The sequence below is a fragment of the Phycodurus eques genome, chromosome 6, assembly GCF_024500275.1.
Source record: "Phycodurus eques isolate BA_2022a chromosome 6, UOR_Pequ_1.1, whole genome shotgun sequence".
NCBI lineage: Eukaryota > Metazoa > Chordata > Actinopteri > Syngnathiformes > Syngnathidae > Phycodurus > Phycodurus eques.
The window spans coordinates 31,457,956-31,479,405 of NC_084530.1; the positions used below are offsets into that span (position 1 = coordinate 31,457,956).

The window sequence follows — 21,450 nt, forward strand, 5'->3', positions numbered from 1 at the left end:
TTAACGAGATGAGGAATTTAACATTAGTCTCACATACGCATTATGTTGACAATGCATAGTAATAGCAATGAAAGGTCCCATGCCATCAAATTATAATCTTTGTCCTTTTTATGAGGTTAGCAAGATAATTTGGGTTTGAAATGCCACGGTGTCCTTTGTCAAGCTATTGTAGTTGTTTTTACACCTGGCAGATGAGATGTCCAGTTTTAAAATGTTTATTTGTGCACCTGTTTTAGGCAAGTGTTCGTATATCTCTATAGTTGACACACACAAGTGTCCATTAAATAAGAGCTGTTGTGACGTGTTCAAGGGCTGCAGGTGCTTGCAGTTCTCAAATTTCGAGGAATTGACTTACAGATTTGTTACCGCGGTGACCAAACATTTATTTAAAGACAACTGTGATGTTTCAAAGGATCAGTCACATTTTTTGTTGCTGGATCTGTTCAGAAAATCCAAAATTCATACCTCAAATCATCTTTCCCCATTGAAATGAACAGAAGTGACATTGATTCGTTCCAGTCCGCCCCATTAAGGAAAATAGCGCTAAATTGTACAGCGCTCATATCTCAAAGCAAAAAAGTGGTCCGAACTCGCATGTCAAGGCAGCCCGTTCTTGTCGCCCACTTGACGTGGAAACGCGCCCCGCCGTCACTGCGTGGCGTGGTTCCCACGCTGCTGTTGGCGCGGCAACTTCCTGCGATCCTTGCCGGCGTTCCTCTTCCTTTTCTTGCTGAGGAACGCGTCCAGCTTGCCGCTCTTCTTCAGCTCGGAGAACCTCGCCGCCAGACGCAGCTTCTTCTGCTCACCTGCAAACGGGAAAAACAGCTTGACCATCACAATTTACTGTGACTTTTTTTGTAAAAATATACAACTTCAAAAAAGAGGTAACAGCTATTATATGAAAATATGACTATTTTCCAAAACACTGCAACTTTTTATCCTGAAAAATTGGGACTTTACTTCCATAACATTACATTTGCCCCGCTCGAAATTATTCGCACAAGATATACCGCCATTTCTTCCACAAACCATAATTACAAATACAAAATGCGCATATGTCGAAATATGTAATAATAAATACCTTTATATGATCAATGCTCATTCTCCCCCCGTAAAATACGTACATTTCTTGAGGAAGAAAGGCCGAGCTCCCCGATTGGCCCGTTCTCTCTGCTCCTGTTTGTACTGAAGCTCTCTCGCCCGCTGCTGCTCTTGACTCTGCCGTGCTCGCTCCTGATTGGCCTGCACGCATGCCATCACATCGCTCGTAACCACGTGGCTTTCGTAGCTCAATTTTTGTACAAAAAAAAAAGGGGGGGGCGCCAAGCGATGGCTTTGTCCCGTATCTACGCTATATTGCCAAAAGTATTGGCTGAGCCGCCCGGACTCACATTTGAATCGAAGCGACACCCCTTCCTTCATCCGTCCATTCATTCTCAACAGCGCTTATCCTGTTCAGGGTCACGGGGCGCCGGAGCCTATCCCAGCCGACTTCGGGCGAAAGGCTGACTACACCCTGAACTGGTCGCCCATCGGTCACATGGCGCATATAGAAACAAGCAACCCTTCACCCTCACATTCACAACGTCACTGAGTGGGAACTGAACCAACGCAGAGCGCACCGAAGTCAGGCGAGTAGACCGCGACGCCACCAGTGAGCCAATCTTAATCCATCGCGTTGAATATGACATCGGCCCACCCTCTGCACTTCAAACAGCCAACGAGAAGGCCCGGCTCTCAGTCTCCGCTCAAATTTGTCCGAAAGTCTTCGAGGGTTGAGGTCAGGATTGTGCAGGCCAGTCAAATTCATCCACATCCAACTCTCTTTTCTGTGTCTTTATGAACCTTGATTTGTGCACCGATGCACAGTCATGTTGGAAGAGGAAAGGGCCATCTCCAGACTGTCCCCACAAAGTTGGAAATGTCCAAAATCGCCCCTGAGCGTAAGTGAAAGGAACTCTGAGCACTTCAGCACATCAAGAGATTTTGGACAGGCAAACAGTTTGGCATGACCCCTTCCTTTTCCAACATGACCATGCACCAGTGCACAAAGCAAGGTTCATAAAGACAGAAAAGAGAGTTGGATGTGGCTGAACCTGACTGGCCTGACCTCAACCCCATAGAACACCTTTGGGTTGACATCATCATTTGTGTGGTACTAATTTAAGGAGACTGACTGTTCATTCTTGTGACTTAGATGAAGATCAGATGACATTTTATGACCAATTTATGCAGAAATGTAAGAAATTAAAAGGCTTTACATACTTCAACATTTTTTTTTTTTTTTTTAGATTTTCTTCAAAGTCAGAAGTTTACATAGATTTTGTGTGTATTTGGTACCATCCATCCATCCATTTTCCGAACCGCTTCTACTCACTCAGGTTACAGGCGTGCTGGCGCCAATCCCAGATGACGGTTGGCGAGAGGCGGGGTACACCCTGAACTGGTCGCCAGCCAATCACAGGGCACATAGAAACAACGATTCACACTCACATTCGCACCTATGGACAATTTAGAGTCTTCAATCAACCTACCACGCATGTTTTGGGGACGTGGGTGGAAACCGGAGTACCAGGAGAAAAGCCACGAAGGCACAAGGAGAACATGCAAACCCCACACAGGCCAGGCCGGGATTTGAACCCGCAACCTCACAACTGTGTGGCGGATGTGCTAACCAGTCGCCCACCGTGCCGCCTATTTGGTACCATTGCCTTACAAATGTATGACTCGTGTAAAATGCGTCTCACAAGTTGGCAGAAATTGTCCCATTCCTCCTGACCGAACTTTTGAGGTCTCCCCATCATTTTTTTTGTGATGAGGGCCACTCTAAAACATTGACTTTGTTACTCTGAAGCCACTTTGTCAGCGGTTTGGCAGTCTGCTTCGGGTCATTGTCCATTTGGAAGACCCATTAGTGCCCAAGCGCTGACCGTTCCAGGCTGAAGTCTTGAGATTTCTCATCGGTATTTCCACATCATGTTCTTTCCTCACGATGCCATCTATTTGGTCAAGTGCACCAGTCCCGCCAATAGCGAAACAACCCCACGACAACCCCCGTATTTCACAGTTGGGATGGTGTTCTCAGGCTTGCAAGCTTCCCTCTTTTTCTCTAAACGTAATGATGCTCATTATGGCCAAACAGTTCCATTTGAGTTTGGCCAGACCGCAGGACATGTCTCCAAAAATCAAGGTCTTTGCCCCCATCTGCATTTGCAAATCCTTATCTGATTTATGAGTTTTCTTTTGGACTAAGGGCTACTTCCTGGCAGAGTGTCCTTTCAGCATGTGTACGCACAGAACTGGTTTCACTGTGGATCAGGACACACTCTTGACACCAGTGTCTTCACAAGGACTTTTGCTTTTATTCTTGGCTTGGTGTCAAGTCCACAATTCTCTTGCTGGTATCTTGGCTGGTTTCTTTTGACATTATTCCCATGATGTTACACAAACAAGCTGTGTTTACAAATATACATTCACAAGTGTGTGTCAATAAACCTATGAGAAGCTTACAAAGATATGACATCCCATCTGGGTTTGAATTGTTTAAAAGACAGAGTAATCTTCCTGAATATAAACTTCTGACTTTTAAGATAGTCAAGAAAATTGTCCCCAAAAATCCTCCTCTCATTATTCTGGCATGAAGCAAATAGAATGTTGGTATTCCTAATGGAACTGAAAAAGGAAAAGTGTCGTGTGATTTCATGTCAGATAGTGAGCAAAAAAAAGCGTACATCTTTTAAAACGTCAACCTGTGGTGTCAAGTGTGACGACGACACTCACCATCTTCTTGAGGAGGAAGCTGAGCTTCTCTTTCCTGTCGCCGTTCTTCGTTTTCTTCAGCTGCTTTTGGAGCTCCTGAACGCCGCCGAAGATGCAAGAACTCCGTCATCCGTTCTACTCGTGCTACCAAAGCTGCAAATGCTCATAACAATCCCGCTGAAGCGCCGTGTAGAGTGGGCGCCGTACCTGCGTCTCACGCTGTCTGATGTTGTGGATGAACTTGAAAGTTTTGTCAAAGATGTCCGCCTTGTACTCCCCCGACAGGTCGTCGAAGCGAGGGTCTCTCAGTGTCTGGGGGGGATACATTTTTTTTTTTTTTTTTTAAATCACGTTTATACTTCCTGCCGCACTCGCCGACTTCTCATCTCACCGCCTTCTTGACGGCGACCACCTGGCGAAGGAACGGCGCCGGTTTCTTGGCCGAGACCTCCGCGGGCCTGAGGAGGGACAAAAACCCATCAAGACCGGACGAGACTTCACGCGAGCGGACGCCGCGTCACCTGTTCTTGTTGAGGCGTTTGCGGCCGGCGGCGCTCGGTGGCTGGCCGGCGGCGCCGTAAGCGACCTGCTTGTACGCTTTGGTGCCCACGCGGTTCTGCAGTGCCAGGATGTCCTCGAACGGCACGACGGACAACTCTGGACACACATCCCCATCTTCCTCGTCATCATCATCATCATCACCGCCATCGCACACGCTGTAGCCGCCTGAGTACGACTAAAGTCCATTCATATTAGGATCTTAGTACTTTTTAAAAAGAATACCTTGGCAAACATCCACTTTTACTTGCTAAAACAATCAACATTTTGATCCGGAATTATGGGAATTGAATCAAAATCAATTCATTGTTGTGCATTTTCTGCGCTCTAAATTAGTAATGTCTGACAGAAATTCCCCCAAATTTTGTTTATCCAATTCATCGAAAAAATAACTGGGAGATTAATTGATTATTAAAATAATCATTTGTTGCATCCCGACCGAAAATGTAATGAAAACCCTATATATAGACACAATAGAGTAATTGCTGGTTTATTGCGAGGGGTAGGTTCCGGATCATCTCTGTAATATGTGAAATCCGCAAAGTAGTCAACACATATATTTTGTAATTATTGATAAATACTCTAACCATGAGGATAAACGGTATGGAAAATGGATGGATAGAAATTCTCAAATTTTAGGAACCTCCCTAGATTATTGACGTCATTTATTTAGTTTCTCTTATCTTGGAGTAATGATGTACGTATGATATGTTGACTTTTTGACATTTACGGAGAAAAACCCCGAAAGGAGCGTCTGGAGTTTTTGTTTCAGTGAGCAAGTTTTGGAAATCACACACGAGAACGTCCTTGACCTTTTTTGATGTCCTCTCTCGTCCACACCGCTGACTCTCCCTCCTCCTCCTCCTCTTCAGCTTCATCTTCATCTCCATCAGATCCTTCCTCACTCCCATCACCTCCTGCATGATCATGATCATCCTCCTCCTCCTCCTCCTCATCATCATCCGATCCTTGCTCATCTTCCTCTTTGCCTTCATCACTCTCATCAGAGCCGAGCTGATCTTCCTCATCATCGGCTCCTGTCTGCATCAACACAATCGAGTTGTTCTCCTCTTCATCACCGCTTGTTTGTTTGCTGTTTGCGAACACCGTGTTGGTCTTGTGTGCCGTCTTCATGTTTGGCCACTAACACAACACATACATGCAACGTTACATGTTGAATAAATGTATTATTCGAACGCCGAATAGATTGTTGTGCGTTAAAGAGTCGACAACTATCACTTAACTTAGTCAGTTAGTTTAGTCATCAACACGTTTTACCTGAGAAGCTGGCAAAGCCTCCAAGATGAACATCCGCAATGAACTTTGGTTTTCTCGCGTTTGGAGCACCGCACGTGTCCGCGGACACTTCCGGTCGCCGGTCGCCGCTTGAAATCAGTTCCAAAGTGAAACCGACGATGAAATGGTCAACATGTGGACGCGCAGCTCTGCTTTGAGCACACGGTCGCCTTTAGCGTTAGCATTAGCCTCCGTTAGCTTCCTACAACGTGTGGCCGATGACGTCACGTCCACTTGCTACTTCCGCCTTCGGAATAAAGCAAAAAGAATCAAACGTCAGCCAAACCTCACGCGGATCTCGTCACACAAATAATTGTAAACATTTACTGGTCGCCATCGTCACAAAAAATTCCGAACATCAAAAATCCGCAAAAGTGGTTTTACTATTTCCGGTGAATGGCACGTGCTTCATCCTGGTTGCTAGGAGACCCCGAGAACAGCTGCAGCCCGTTTAAATACGTCACATCGGTATCAAGCAGCACAGCCTTCAAAATTAGAGCGAGAGAGATGAGGGGCGGTCAAAAAGTAATGAGCCCCATTGAATTTTCACGGTTTGCAGTTTAAATACTTGTTTCAAGGTTTACCTTGACAGGAAAACAAAGTTTGGTTCGAACCTGTCTTCTTTTTGTCAGCCATTTTGGAATTGAGGTCATTGCGGATGCCCATCGGAAGCAGAGAGTTGTGATTGAATTTCTTGCTTTGCAAGGTGAACATCCATCAAACATTTTCAAAAGGTTGCGAAATGCTTATGGGCAAGCTGCAATAGGCTCAGCAAAAAAAGCGGGTGTCCAGGCTCAAAGGCGGAGAACAAGCGCCTGCCTGCCTTGAGTGACCTCCGTGACAAGCAAAGGAGCTCGTGAAGTCATCGCTTCCTTTGGCTGCGCAACCAGAAGGCGTCCCCCATACGCACCTGATCGGGCGCCTTTTTGGACCTTTAAAATAAATAAGGAGTTAGGGGCTGAGAAAAAAAACACAAAACGGATGAAAAGCACACCCTCTGAATTTTCGAGGCTGGCACGCATGACCTCGTTTGTCGATGGACAGTCGGTGTTGAGGAAAATGGGAGATTCAATTGAAAAGTAGCCATAAAGTCCCACATTTCTTTGCATATTTTGCAGTTCTAGTGCAAGTGGAAAATTGGGCTCGCTGCTTTTTGACTGCCGCCCATAGAAAGAAATGCTAGAAGATGGAAAGACGACACGACATTTCGTCACGCGAGCTGATGAGAGAGCATGTCGCCCGAGTCATCTTATTTTGAAAATCTACAGCGGATCCTGGTGTGGATCAAGCCGGGTGATGTTCGCGCCCGCTCAGGCTGGGTCTCATTCTCGCTCTTGTAGCCTCGCCGATGACTTCCTGTCGCCGATACACGTTTGGATGCTAACGCTGACAGGTCACGTGACACCGGGCGGACTTCACCGGGTCATGTGACTCGCGGCGTGCGGACAACATGATGCCGGTGAGACAACCGACAACTTTGGACTCTGACGGATGGGGGGCCTCTCACCTGGCACGCCCCGCCACCATCATCATCCATTCATCCATCCGTTTGTCTACCCAACCTTCCTTTTGTCAGCCATCCATTCATCCTTTCATCCATTCTTCTCATTCATCCATCCAGCCTTTTATTCTTTCATCTCATGTATTCTATTCATTCTCTGTTCAATCATCCACCCTTCGTTTCATTAGTCATCTATCTATTCTGTCATATAGCCATCATCCATTCATTCCTTCTCCCAGCTATTCGTCCATTCATTCTCTCATCCTTTCATGTATTCGTTCACGATCTATCATCCATACTTTCATTGATTCGTCCCTTCAATTATCCATCCTTGCCTCCGTCAGCCTTGCAGCCATCCATAACTCATCCGTCATCCGTTCATCCTCCCGTTCGTCCTTCCATTGCGGCGTATAAATAGATCGTTCAGATAAGAGAATACAGACCGACCATCTGATCTTCTCACTTCGTTCTACCAAATGTCCCTTGGACTTAATGTTCCCCCCTTCTGGGATCAGTGACCCCAAACCAAACTAGTGTTTCATCCCGCCCATCTATCCTTCCCTTCATTCATCCGTGTGACTTGTTACGTTCTGGATGTAGGTGCAGCGAGACGGCGAGCGAAAAGCGGACCGCCGTCGTCGCCGGAGTTTGACCGGAATCAGAATCCTCTTTATTTGCCGAGTGTGTCAGAAACGCGCAAGGAATTCGTCTGCGGTAGTCGGAGCCGCTCTAGTACGACAACAGACCAAAACAGACAAAACTTTGGAGACATTCAATTTGACATTGTGATTTCAAAAAACAAAGTGTTGAGTATTGATCTTTATCTGATTCCTAAATCATTGTGAACAAATGCTGAGCTATCAATAACATGATCAATGTCTTCAATAATGATGAATATGAGTAATGACATATCTAATTGGTGAATGGACTGCGGTCCTATTGCGCTTTCGCAAAGCCTCACATTCACATTCGTGCACCAGCGGGCAGCAAATTAGGGTTCAGCGTCTCGCCCGAGGACACTTCGCCATGCGGACAGTCGGAGCCGGGATTCGAACACTGGACGACCCGCTCGACCGACTGAGCCGCAGCCGCCCTGATTAAAGGTCACTGGAGAAAATTTGGTATTTTATAAGTGTGTATCAAACGTAGCCCGCGTTAATCGCTACCAAGGAGTAGCTGTCGGTTTCAAAAACGTTCATGACCTCTGGTCTAGAAGGCAGGTACGATTTCTAGAAGTAGAAGGTTCTAAAAGCCACACACAACAGAAAGGTTCTACAAGTTGAGCGAAAGGTTCCAGAAGTCTAGTAGAAGGTTCTGGAAGTTGAGTAGAACATTCTAGAAGTCAGAATATTCTACGAGTCAGGTACGATTTTGTAGAAGTACTATAGAAGGTTCTTGAAGTCAGGCAGGTTCTAGAATGCACATAGACACTGTAAAGGTTCTAGACTTTGTGCTGAAAGTTCTTGATGTCGAGCAGAAGGTTCTAGGAGTCAAACGTACAGTTCTAGAAGTGAAGTATATACTAGGATGTTCTAGAACTCAGAAGGTTCTTGAAGTTTTAAAATGCCGGAAAGGTTCTAAAAATCTATTAGACACTGGGATAGTCTAGAAGTCAAGCACAAGGTTCAAGAAGTCGACGTATAAGGTTCTGAGAGTTGAGCAGAAGGTTTTAATGTCCTTCTGTCGCTGCCCTACTAGACCAGGACAGGAAGTTGAACATTGCTCGCTCGTTAGTGTAGCGGCTCAAAAAAATCGGGGGGGGGGGGGGGGGTGTCATGTGACTGCATCTTAATCCGGGCTGAGATTAGGGACCCCCGCTGTGGGGGACGCCATCACAACAACAACAACAACATTCCGTCCACCCGTTTTCTAGAGCGCTTATCCTCACTAGGGGTGCCTGAGGGTCGACGTCGAACCAAAGTCCGCATGCTAACATAGAATGTTAATAGAATGGCATGGCCAAATGCCATAGATGGGCTAAGGTAAATTAGAAAAGATGTTATGGTAATTGTAAACTTTCCAACAACTGCTACAACACCCACAAACAGAAGCTTCTCTGCCTCTTCTTTTGCTGTTAATTAGGCTGCATGTCTTCAAGAGCTCAGTGCTGCCCGGCATGTTGTGGCACAACGTGGTATTACACTGAAGTACCTCGCCGTATTGCAGTTCACTTTTTGTGGTATCGCGTAGACCGTATCGTATGTAAAAAGCCTTAAAAAAACAATAGTTTAAAAATCTGCGATATTGTGGGGTTTTGCTGTATTAATGATGTCACCTTGTTGCCATGGTAACAGAGGAGGCAGCTGTTCACCACAGGTCACTTCCTGAATGTTGGCGGCGCCCACGCCGAATGCCATATGGGGGACGGGTCACGTGACCACCGAGATTAACACACACACGCACACACTGACACACAAACATGCATGCTGCTCAGGATTAGATAAGATTTTTCTTAATTAAAAACAAGCAACTGAACGTCAGCGCTCGTTAGGACGACGATCGGGAAACTTCTCGGCTGTCGATCAAACGTGGACACGCCCATCACAATGCTGTCAATCAAACGTGACTGGCACAGCCAAAGAACAGAAAGATTCCAGTTTGACTTCCACTTCATGTATGACCTTGAACACCACGCGCACGTGTGTGTGTGTGCATGCGTGCGATCCCAGTCGCCATGGCAACAGTTGCCAAGCAGAGCAGCCGTGCCTCCAGGAGGAAGCTGCCATTTTCAGTGACGAATGGAGGAGGCTGCTACTTCCTGTTTGTGCTTCCCTCTTAGCTCCAAACAAAACGACCTTTTACTACCCAACTTCTAAAATATTCTAGTTGACTGCTATAACCTTCTACTCAAGTTCCAGAACCTTCTAATAGACTTCTAGAACCTTCTGCTCAGCTCTTACAATCTTTCTGGTGTCTAAATTCCTTTTAGAACCTTCTATTTAACTTCTAGAATCTTCTACTCGTCTTTTAGGATACTCTACTTAACTTCTACATACACCTCCTAGTCAACTTCCAGAACATTATACTAGACTTCTGAACCTTCTGCTCAACTTTTGGAACCCAATACGCCACTTCTTGAAAACAACTGACAAGTCAGTGTGCACCATGAGGAAGGTCAAAGGTTATTCATAAACTGAGGGAGCTTGTCGTGCCAGCCTGCTGCATGATGGGAGTTTTGTTGTTTTGTTCTTTGTCCTTCACAGCACGACGTGAGCGGCCAAACGCTCAGCGCCACCGCAACGGCGGTCCTTAGCATTACCATGTTAGCATGTTCAGCCCGCCGGTTGTCACGTGAATTGTTTTGTCGTAGATGTTCGTGAGCGTGTTCCTTGGCGGCGGGCCGCAGAACTGCTGCGAGGTTCCCGTCACACCGAACACGCTTTGCAGGGACGTTCTTCGCTTGTGTAAGGAACCGGGTGAGAACCGCTGCTGCCTCACTGAGACCTGGAGGGGAGATGGTACACACACACACACACACACGCACACACGCACGCAGACAGACACACACACACACACACAGTCAGTTGAGCTGAAAATGCCTTTGGACCAATCAGAACGTGTCGTCGGGGAGGAGGAGAAGATGATGGAGGTGTTGCAGCGTTGGGGGCAGCACAGTGGCGAGGTGTCCTATTTACTCAGGCGCCTGCCACACACAGGTACCGCACAGACATGCTCGCATATTCACAAATGCACACACACACAAACACACACATATCGGGAGCTTGTTTTTGTTTACCACGCTGTAGTAAATGTTTACATGTAAGCCTGCATGCTAGCTGGTGTTCAGTACACAACACACTAAAAATCATGCAGAAGCGTCTTGGAGTTCTAGCTTCTGGAAGACAAACAGAAGGTTCTAGAAGGCACGTAGTATTCCGGAAAAGTTCTAGAAGTCAAAAGGAAGGTTCAAGAAGTTAAGTAGACCCTGGGAGGTTCTAGCAGCCAAGCATAAGGTTCAAGAAGCAGAGTATAAGTTTCCAAGAGTTGGACAGAAGATGCTAGAAGTCTAATAAAAGTTTATTATTATTCTAGAAGTCAGGTAGAATTTTCTAGAAGTCAGGTAGTCTTTTTAGGGGTCAAGTATAACATTCTAGAAGACCCATAGACACCGGAAAGGTACCAGAAGTTGAGTAGAAGTTTCTAGAAGTCAAAATGGAAGGTTCAAGAGGTGGAGTGTAAGGTTTTAAGTGTTGAGCAGAAGGTTCTAGAGATGTAGTAGAAGGTTCTAAAGGTTCAGTAGAAAGTTATAGAAGTCAAGAAGACTTCTATAATAACTATATAACTTCACATAGACACTGGAAAGATTCTAGAAATTGAGCAGCAATTTCTTGAAGTTGACCAGAAGGTTCTAGCAGTCCAGCAGAAGGTTCTTGAAGTCAAGTAGAAGGTTCTAGTAGTCTAGTAGAAGGTTGTGTAAGTCAAAGAGAAGGTTCTTGAAGTCAAGTAGAAGGTTATAGAGGTCAAACAGAAGGTTCTATCAGTCGAGTCGATGCTACGAGGTTAATAGAAGGCAAACACAAGGTTCAAGAAGTCCAGTTGAAAGTTGTAACAGTAGAAAGTTTCATTAGTCAACAAAAATATCTACAAATCGACTAGACCGTTGTAGACGTTGTGTAGAGACTAGAATGTTCTAGAAGCTGAGCAGGAGGTTTGAAAAGTTCATTAGAATGTTCTAGAAACCGTGTGGACACTATAATGTTCCGGAAAGGTAGAAGTCACAGGGAAGGTTCAAGAAGTCGAGTAAACAGTCGAGTTGCCTTGGTTACTCAGTATGATCGTTGAAGGTCTACTTTTTAAGCTTATTTAGGAGCTGACGCTAACGTCGCTAATAATGCTAAGCTATGATCTGTTTGTGTCCAGGCGTGTGCAGGGCAGCCGACCATACGATGAGCAGAGGTCTCGTGACTGCAGAGGATGACGAGGTGACTAGCGTTAGCCTAGCTTAGCATCCAACTGTTAGCACACTAAATGTTTGTGAATGGGCATTCAGGTGTTAGTGTCCCATCGAGAGACAGCGCTGAGCGACCTAAAAGATCTGGCGGCCCGACAACAGCGAAACATCAACGACAAGGAACATCTGCTCGCCTCCAAGGTATGATGACATTACTGCGACGTGACCTCACTGTGACATCACCATGACGACCGTGTGATCTCAATGATGACGTCACCACCCCGCTCCCTTCTCCCAGGAGCAGCATCTGTGGCGTTTGAGGCACGAGGACTGTTGGGCGACGTTGGAGGAGGAGCGCGTGCGACGTCTTCGGGAAAACGCCATCAAGCAGGAGGCCAAACTGCGGCGTGTGCGGGCCCTCAAGGGTCAAGTGGAGCTCAAACGCATCAGTAACAGCAAGCTGGGTGAGTGAGCGAGCAGCCGGGCACTCCAGGGAGGCCGCCGAGTAGACCGTGCTGAGGACACCTGTGCTTCTCAGCGTCGGAATTGGAGCACACGACCGTCCTGTTCCAGCAGAAGCAGAAGGAGCTCATGGCGGGCTCGGCCCACGTGGAGCAGCTAAGCGAGCAGCTGGAGGCGCTCAGGAGCGGCATTACGGAAGGCGGAGGCTCTTCCTCCTCCTCGGCCGCCGAGCTGCAGCAGCTGCGTGGGGAGCTGCAGGTGAGGCCGGGGAAGATGGAAACACTGCGGTGCTAACAAACATGCTAATGCGCCAGGGCTCCATATGCGTGTCCTGTCCCCCAGCTGAGGAATCGACTGAACCAGGAGCAGAACTCGCGCTTGCAGCAGCAGAAGGACGCGCTGAGCAGGAAGAACCAGGAGGTGGCAACCATGGAGCGACGCGTGGCCGAGCTGCGTCTGCGCCTTTGCAAGAAGAAAGCAGGGCTGAAGCACAAGGAGAACACACCTGTGAGTGGAGATAATGCTATGTTAATACTATGCTACGCCAATAGATAATAATAAAACAATCATAAATGTAAAAGCTATAAAAATAAATGCTAAATAAGTAACAAATGTTAATGCTATGCTAATGGTAGCTGTTTATACACTGTGCTATGCTAATACTATACTAATGCTATGTTATCTCTATGCTATGCTAATGGTATGCTAATGCTAATGGTATGCTAATGCTATCTCTATGTTAATGCTAACTCTACGCTATGCTAATGCTATGCTAATTCTCGCTCTAAACTAATACTATGCTAATGATATGCTATGTTAATGCAATGCTAATGCTAATTTTACGCTATGCTCGTTTAGCATCCAGAAGCTGAAACATGTCCTCGTGTTGGTTCCCCCATGCAGGTGCCTTCGGACAGCGAAGCCCCTCAGCACGCCACGTCCAAGGTGGCGGCGGTGGGTCCATACATCCAGTCACCCTGCCAGGGTCCGCCTTTCCCGCAGCGTCAAGAAGTGCCGCTGAAGTCCATCTACCCGAACGGCACCGCCACCCTCCCAGTGGACAACTCCCCGAAGCCGCCACCACCGCAGCCTCCCCGGCCCCTCAAGCCTACCGCAGGTACGGTGAGGTGGCGGTCCAGTGAAGACATTATGTGATCCTCACGCTGACCAATCAGATGTGTTTTTGTGTTCTGAGCAGTTGTCAACAAAATCTCTGATTGGAGCAGCTCTAATGGAGGCCCCGCCCACATAGCCACACTGCCCCGCATGACCAAACTGCTCTGCTCCACTTCAGGTCAACAATAAGAATAGCTCCATCTAAGATTCAAGAACTCAAGCTTCGATAATGTTCTCTCTGCAGAGCCCAACGCCTTCAAGGGATCCAACGTCCCGCCCCCTGTTCCCACACGGATCAATCACACGACAGAGAAACTGCTCAGGGACCAGAAGGTACCAGCGGACTCAAACCTGTGACATTCTCACTGTGAACCATTCCTACCTCCACTTATGTCCTTTCTCTATTAGGTAGCAGTGCTTCCAGGAATCACTAATTGCAAAACTTCCTGCACTGGAACCTTCCCTGTCAAGATGCGCGCATCAGGGGGTGCTCTTCACAGTTCCACCCTCCCACTGCCACACAAGCAGGAGAACCCCCCGGCCGCTGCCGTGCCACCCTATACCCCTGAGCCTCTGGAACCCCTGGAGCCCCTGAAGCCCATGGAGCCCCTGGACCCCTTGGTCCCACTTCTGCAGAAGCCTCAGACGGTGGCGGCGGCATCCATCTACTCCATGTACACGCAGCGGAGCATGCTGGGAAAGAGCTACCAGTCCAGCACGCTTCCACGCTGTCAAACGCGAGGTGATTGGCGAGTAATAGCTTCTTAAAATGCTTGTTTCGCTTCCAAGCTTCTTCTTTTCCTTCCCTCAAATTTATAGTATCCTTAAGCCTTCCATTTCTTGACACAGATCTTTGTGTGTGTGTTGACATCTACAAGATCTTTCTGGCTATAGGGGTTGGGTTGGCTTTTCCATTCAGAGCTGGAGTTTGGTTTATTTGCAGTAACGTTGTTCGGGGTTGGACCTGGATTAGAAATCGGATTCTTGACTTGAGTGGTTGGGTTGGGGTTGACTTCCATGGAGATTGTGGCATCTGCTGTGACTTCTCACCTGATCTGGCAAGGAGATGTACTGTAGGTCATTTATGTTGGTGGGTTTCACGCATCCAGTGATCAGGCAGCAGGTGTTGTACAGTGCCGGGTCTAATTTCGTTCCGTGGGTGTAGTTTACCAGGCCGGTCTCCTTCCTCGGGTAGAAGGTGGTGATGCCGAAGGAAGACTTTGCCAATACAAGCTTGGCGAAGAAAGAACTGTGTTGACAGCTAGCAAGTATCATATTAAGCTCTGCAGTCCTTGAGAGACGAAAGTGGAAAGCCCTAAGTCAGCTGTGACCCAACATTCATGCATCCGTCCATTCTTTTAACCGCTTATCCTCACGCTGGTCACATGTGTGCTGGCGCCCATCCCAGCTAACTGTGAGCGAGACGCGGGGTACACCCTGAACTGGTCGCTAGCTAATCGCAGGGCACATATAAACAAACAGCCATTCGCACTCACATTCACATCTACAGACAATTTAGAGACTTCAATTAACCTACCATGGATGTGGGTGGAAACCGGAGTACCCGGAGAAAACACACATAGACACGGTGAGAACATGCAAACTCCACACATGGAGGCCAGATTTGAACCCGGGACCTCACAACCGTGAGGCAGATGTGCTAACCAGCCGCCCACCATGCCGCCCCGTGCCCCAACTGCTTTTAAAGCCATCTGCAAGCCAAAGTCCGACACCAAATTGGGTCTGTTTCTAAAATAATGCTATCCGTACTTGGAAATAATTCATTTTGCATTCAAAAAACATTTTGCTCCTCATTTTCACCTAAAAACAGAGACAGCAAGTCAGCAAATCAACTTATTATAAGAAATAATAAATATAAGATGAGCTGCACTGGGTTTAGGGCTGTTTAAGGATGACCCTTGATCCCGCGTGTGAGAGTAGGCTCCATAGTTACTTGAGCTAGGTCTGAAACAAAGCTACTTTGATCTATCTTGGTCTGTCTTGATGCCCCAGCTTGCATGTTAATCACTTGTCTTACTTGTTCTTCAGTGTACGGTAAACCAGCTCTCCAGGCCAGTGGGGGGCAGCAGTCTGACAGTTGTGCCATCAACTCTGGATCTCTTTTTTCTTCCAAGAGTGGTGTGGTTGACGCCAATTGCTTGGGCAAATGTGACGCATCTGGGGCGGAGCCTGCCACAGAGCGAGCCACTCCTCGGCCCCTCAGCCCCACCAAGCTTCTCCCCTTCCTGACCAAGACCAACTCCCACAGGAACCACAGCGATGCCGACCTGGAAGCCATGCGGCGCCGCCACCACGCCCCACGGCCCCTGAAGAAACGCAGCTCCATCACGGAGCCCGAAGGCCCCGCGGGACCCAATATCCAGAAGCTTCTCTACCAGAAGACCACCCTGGCTGCCATGGAGACAATCCCCATGGAGACCATTGAGACCATCCCCGTGCACACCCGAGCCCCAGTCTCAGAGCACTTTGGGACATCTGACATGAGTGACAGAGTGGCTCTGAAGCAGTCACTCGAGAGCCCGAAAGAGCCGTCCGTGCCCCCACGTTCTCATATCCCAATCTCCGCCTCCTGCCGCAGCCCACCAACCAATCAAGATGTCAAGGAGGAAGCAGTGTGGTCAGTCACAGGGGATGAGTTCCCGCCCTACCCGCCTCCGCCTTACCCCCTACGAGGGGACGCTGCCCTCAACCTGAGGCCCCCTGAGGTGACGGGAGAGGTGACGCTGATTCTTTGTTCTTCTTCTGAGGTTCTCATGAATGAATGAATGAATGAATGAATGAATGAATGAATCTGAGGAGGTTCTCAAGAAAATTAGTGAATTGAATTAATTGATGAATGCATCTGATACGGTTGTCATGAATGAATGGATTTGAGGAGGTTCTCGTGAAAATGACTGAATTCATAGATCTGAAGAGGTTTGAATCTCAGATTCAGGAGAAGCAGTGCGGTTTTCGTTCTGACTGTGTAGCAGTGGACCAGTTTGACAACCTGAGCAGGGTCCTCAAGGTTTCATGGGAGTTCGCCCAACCAGTCTACCTGTTTTGTGGACTGGAGAAGGTATTCGACCATGTCCCTTGAGGAGTTCTGTGCGGGGGGTTCCGGACCTCTTGATACGGGCTGTTCGTTCCTTGTACAGCCGGTGTCAGTTTGGTCCGCATTGGCAGAATCGGTTTCCAGTGGGGGTTGAACTTTATCACTTTTAGGTGCAACTGAGGCGTTGAAGGGGTCTGGTTTGGCGACATCAGTATTACGTCTCTGCTTTTTGCAGATGATGTGGCTCTGTGGCCGCAATCTTCAGCTCTCACTGGAGAGGTTCGCAGCTGAGTGTGAAGTGGTTGGGATGAAAATCAGCACCTCCAAATCTGAGGCCACGGTCCTCAGTCGGAAAAGGGTGGAGTGCCCTTTCGGGGTTGAGGAGGAGATCCTTCCCAAGTGGAGGAGTTTAAGTATCTTGCGATCTTTTTTTTTAAACCTGTCCTGTTCAGCTGCATGGCCATGCAGAATGGCGGATCTGTATGGCTTTTGTGCTGGAACAGTTAAGCTGTGCAACAGGGGAGTTTGAAATTGTCCCTGTGCTTATTTTTAATTAAAAAAAAAAACATTCTGATGTTTATTGAAAATGCAGCCAGACGGAAAAGGGTTTTAGGGAACAGAACGGACAGGGGGAAGATCGACAGGCGTATCGGTGCAGCGTCTGCAGTCGTGCGGTTTCTGTGCCGGTCTGTCGTCGTGAGGAAAGATTGTGGATTTAGTGGTCGAACTCCGTTCCTACCCTCACCTATGGCGTAAGCTGTGGCGTGACCCAAAGAACAAGATGGCAGATACAAGCGGCTGAAATGAGTTTTCTCCCTTAGAGATAGGGTGAGAAGCTCGGTCATCCGGGAGGGGCTCAGAGTAGAGCCGCTGCTCCTCCACGTCGAGAAGAGCCAGATGAGTTGCCTCGAGCATCTGGTTAGGATGCACCCTCGACGGGTCCCTGGTGAGGTGTTCCGGGCACGTCCCGCCGGGAGGAGGCCCCGGGGACCACGTCTCATAGCTGGCCCAGGAAGGACGCAAGAAAGGGAGGTAGGGAGGGAGGGAAATTGGGGCTTCCCCGCTAAATCTGCTGCCCCTGTGAGCCGACTACGGATAAGTGGAAGATGGATGGATGGATGAAGAGGTTGAATGAATCAATGAATCTGATAATCTTCGAATGAATGACGAGGGATAGATGGATGAATGAATGAACAAATGTGTCAGAAGCCACGGTTTCTTTTTCTTCTCACCGACGTCTAACTCAGTCCGTCGACTTCCTCCAGGGAACGAAGTCTATTCTCCGTACGTCGGCCTCGGTTCCGGCGGACCGGATCGTGCGGGTCAAATTCAACCCCTTGGCCGTCTTGCTGGACGCGTCCCTGGAGGGCGAATACGACCTGGTCCAGAGGGTCATTTACGAAGTGAGCCCACAACATCTTCGGAGTCATCGTGGAGGACAGAGATTTTGATGTCGTCCATCTTTGTTTGTCTCCAGGTGGACGATCCCAGCGGGGCCAACGACGAAGGCATCACGGCCCTGCACAACGCCGTCTGCGCCGGGCATGGCCACATTGTACACTTCCTGGTACACTTTGGCATCGACGTCAACGCTGCCGACAGCGACGGATGGTAAGGCAAGCAACCTCCGATCGTTCGCTTGACGAGGCTGTGTTCGTAATGACTGACTCATTCCTGACTTCCTAATCACGACCTAAATTTTATAGAGACCGGGGAGTAGAGCAAGAGTGAATGATTCTGAACGCAGCGACTGCATGCTGAATCGTTCACTATTCTCTACTCCCTGGATCTTCCACGATGGTTTCAGCAAAGCTCTTCAAGTCCAAGGAAACAAGTCAGTGCGAGGCTGCGGGGTGTGCGCCCGCGAGTGCACACTATTTTTATTACTTATTACTACTCGGGCGTCGGCGGAGCTAAAGCTCATGTGTAACTTTCATTTTGGCTCGCAACACAAACCAGAAAATCGAGCAAGCGATGGCTCGTAACTTGGAAAAGCCGTGCGTCAAGATCATAGGAACAAAAGCAGAAGAAATACGAATAGTATTTTGCATTATGATTGGAATTTTGTTGTCCGTTTTGGGGGAAATGCTGTCATTTTTGTGGCAGTATTTTGCAGAAATGTCGTCCATTTCTTTTAATCGATGTAGTTTTCAATTTTGACCATTTATGTGGTAAATTTGTAACCTTTTTGTGAGACTAGTCTCCATTTGGGGGAGTTTTAGTGGCAATGTTTCTTTGGTCCACTTTTCTGGAGACATCAAATCAAGTACAGGGGACCCTCGCATACTTGTGGTTCGGCATCCGCTGATTTTTTCCACCCAATTTGTTGTATTTTTGTTACGTGTATATATATATTTCTTGAAATTTTTGGGGGGGGGGCGGGGGCAACCCTGAAAATACTTATTCAAGAACGTTTGGAGTTAAAAAAAAGAACATATTTTTTCCCAGTGCAATTATACTTTCAAAAACCTAATTTTGATTTCCCAGTGCAATCATAATGCCGGTCAATCATCGGCGTATTTCCGCTATTCGTGTTCCTTTCCTTTTTCTTTTTTCTGCATCGCTGCAACGCGTGGTGGCATTGATTTCGCGGTGACGTCGCCGTCGCGGTGGGCGCCCAGGACGCCGCTGCACTGCGCCGCCTCGTGCAACAACGTCGAGGTGTGCAAGTTCCTGGTGGAGAGCGGCGCCGCCGCGCTGGCCGTGACGCACAGCGACGCGCAGACGGCAGCCGACAAATGTGAAGAGATGGATGATGGATACGCTCAGTGCTCGCACTTCCTCTACGGTCAGCGACCACAACACTGAATCGATCAATGAGTGAGAGAAGGAATTCATCAATGAATGGATGTGAGGAGGTTCTCGCCAATGAACTGATTTAAGGAGGTTGTCATCATGAATGAATGAATATCTCTGAGGGGGCTCTTGTGAATGAATTCATGAATCTGAGATTGTCATGAATGAATAAGTCAGTGGCCTAATGATCTACGGAGGTTGTCAAACAATGGCTGAGTGAATGAATGAATGATGTGAGGAGGCTCTTATGAATGAATGAATGGCTGAATGGATGCGAGGAGGCCCTCATTGACGAATGAACAAATTTGTGATCTGAGGAAGTTCTCGCGAATGACTGAACGGATCTGAAGAAGTTCCCATGAATAAACTACAACCCCAATTTCAATGAAGTCGGGACGTTGTGTTAAACATAAATCAAAACACAATACAATGATTTGCAAATCATGTTCAACCTATATTTCATTGCATACGCAACAAAGACAAGATATTTCATGTTCAAACGGATCCACTTGATTGTTTTTAGCAAATAATCATTAACTTAGAATTTGATGGCCGCAACGCGTTCCCAAAGCGCTACATCCGGAAGTGCAACTTGAAACTCTACTATGCAAAGCAAAAGCCATTTATCAACAACAACAACCAGAAACGCCGCCGGCTTCTTTGGGCCGGAGCTCATCTAAGACGGACCGACGCAAAGCGGAAAAGTGTTCCGTGGGCCGACGAGTCCGCATTTCTAATTGTTTTTGGAAATTGTGGACGTCGTGTCCTCCGGGCCAAAGAGGAAAAGAACCATCCGGAATGTTATGGACGCAAAGTTCAAAAGCCAGCATCTGTGATGGTACGGGGCTGTGTTCGGGCCAATGGCATGGGTGACTTACACATCTGTGAAGGCACCATTAATGCTAAAGGTACATACAGGTTTTGGATAATCATATGCTGCCATCCAAGCGACGTCGTTTTCATGGATGCCCCTGCTTATTTCAGCAAGACAATGCCAAACCACATTCTGCACGTGTTACAACAGCGTGGCTCCGTCGTAAAAGAGTGCGGGTACGAGACGGGCCCGCCTGCAGTCCAGACCCGTCTCCCGTTGAAAATGTGTGGCGCATTATGAGGCGTAAAATACCACAACGGAGACCCCGGACTGTTGTACGGCTGAAGCTGTACATCGAGCGAGAACGGGAAAGAATTCCACCGACAAAGCTTCAACAATGAGCGTCGTCGGTTGCCAAACGTTTATTGAATGTTGTTCAAAGAAAACATAATGTAACACAACACAGCGGTAAACATGAGCCTGCCCCAGCTTTTTTGCAACGCGTTGCAGCCATGAAATTCCAAGTTCATGATTAGTTGCTCAAAACAATCAAGTGGATCAGTTTGAACATGACATATCTTGTCTTTGTCGTGTATTCAAGGAAATAGAGGTCGAACGTGATTTGCAAATCATTGTATTCTGTTTTTATTCATGTTCAACACAACGTCCCAAATGAATTAATGAGTTTGAGGAAGTCCTCATGGATGATTGAATATGAGGATGAATGAATGAACAAAACGAACGGCTGAATTCTGTAATGATCCAAAGATAAACGATGAAGCGAATTTCATCATGAGTCAGAGGAAGCAATCATGAACGAAAGAATGAATGAGATTTGTAACAAGACTGCCATGCCACGGCCCCGCCCCTTGGATGTTTGCGTGCAGGCGTTCAGGAGAAGATGGGCGTTATGAACCGGGGCGAGGTCTACGGCCTTTGGGACTATGAGGCTCAGAGTGAGGACGAGATGTCCTTCGAGACAGGCGACTGCATGACGGTGTTGCGTAAAGACGAGCAGGCCGACGGCGAGTGGTGGTGGGCGTGCTGCGGAGATCGCCAGGGATTCATACCCAGAAACCTGCTCGGGGTCAGTCACTCGTAATACGGTACAGCGCTGCCTCGACTTAGCAGTTTTTCGGGTTACGACTTTAGGGGTGCTGGAAAGAATTCATGTCGTTTCCAAATGGTTTTGATATAAGAGC

At 47.7% G+C, this 21,450-nt stretch overlaps 2 protein-coding genes across 4 annotated transcripts in view; one reads left to right on the forward strand and one right to left on the reverse strand.

Moving 5' to 3' along the window:
* Positions 1–6,002, reverse strand: rrp36 (ribosomal RNA processing 36). The gene is made up of 8 exons (XM_061679311.1): positions 5,596–6,002; positions 5,130–5,460; positions 4,281–4,416; positions 4,151–4,217; positions 3,967–4,071; positions 3,781–3,855; positions 1,125–1,242; positions 1–806 (listed from the first exon to the last, which is right to left on the reverse strand). Exons 1-8 carry the CDS (start codon positions 5,626–5,628, stop codon positions 649–651), a joined length of 1,023 nt encoding a protein of 340 aa, XP_061535295.1. The 5' UTR covers positions 5,629–6,002; the 3' UTR covers positions 1–648.
* LOC133403906 (apoptosis-stimulating of p53 protein 2-like) overlaps positions 2,071–21,450 on the forward strand; it is a 19,760-nt gene continuing 380 nt past the window's right edge. Inside the window, exons 1-17 of one of the 3 annotated variants that reach the window (XM_061679306.1) lie at positions 2,071–7,072; positions 10,425–10,572; positions 10,669–10,770; positions 11,975–12,036; positions 12,105–12,206; positions 12,304–12,469; positions 12,544–12,725; positions 12,810–12,974; positions 13,371–13,584; positions 13,666–13,761; positions 13,828–13,916; positions 13,992–14,325; positions 15,633–16,321; positions 17,904–18,041; positions 18,116–18,249; positions 19,260–19,426; positions 21,136–21,335. In XM_061679306.1, the coding sequence (XP_061535290.1) occupies positions 7,064–7,072; positions 10,425–10,572; positions 10,669–10,770; positions 11,975–12,036; positions 12,105–12,206; positions 12,304–12,469; positions 12,544–12,725; positions 12,810–12,974; positions 13,371–13,584; positions 13,666–13,761; positions 13,828–13,916; positions 13,992–14,325; positions 15,633–16,321; positions 17,904–18,041; positions 18,116–18,249; positions 19,260–19,426; positions 21,136–21,335 (2,997 nt within the window). In that variant the 5' untranslated portion in view covers positions 2,071–7,063. The remainder of the gene's footprint in view (positions 7,073–10,424; positions 10,573–10,668; positions 10,771–11,974; positions 12,037–12,104; positions 12,207–12,303; positions 12,470–12,543; positions 12,726–12,809; positions 12,975–13,370; positions 13,585–13,665; positions 13,762–13,827; positions 13,917–13,991; positions 14,326–15,632; positions 16,322–17,903; positions 18,042–18,115; positions 18,250–19,259; positions 19,427–21,135; positions 21,336–21,450) is intronic. The other 2 variants (XM_061679307.1, XM_061679308.1) reach the window with 2 other exon arrangements.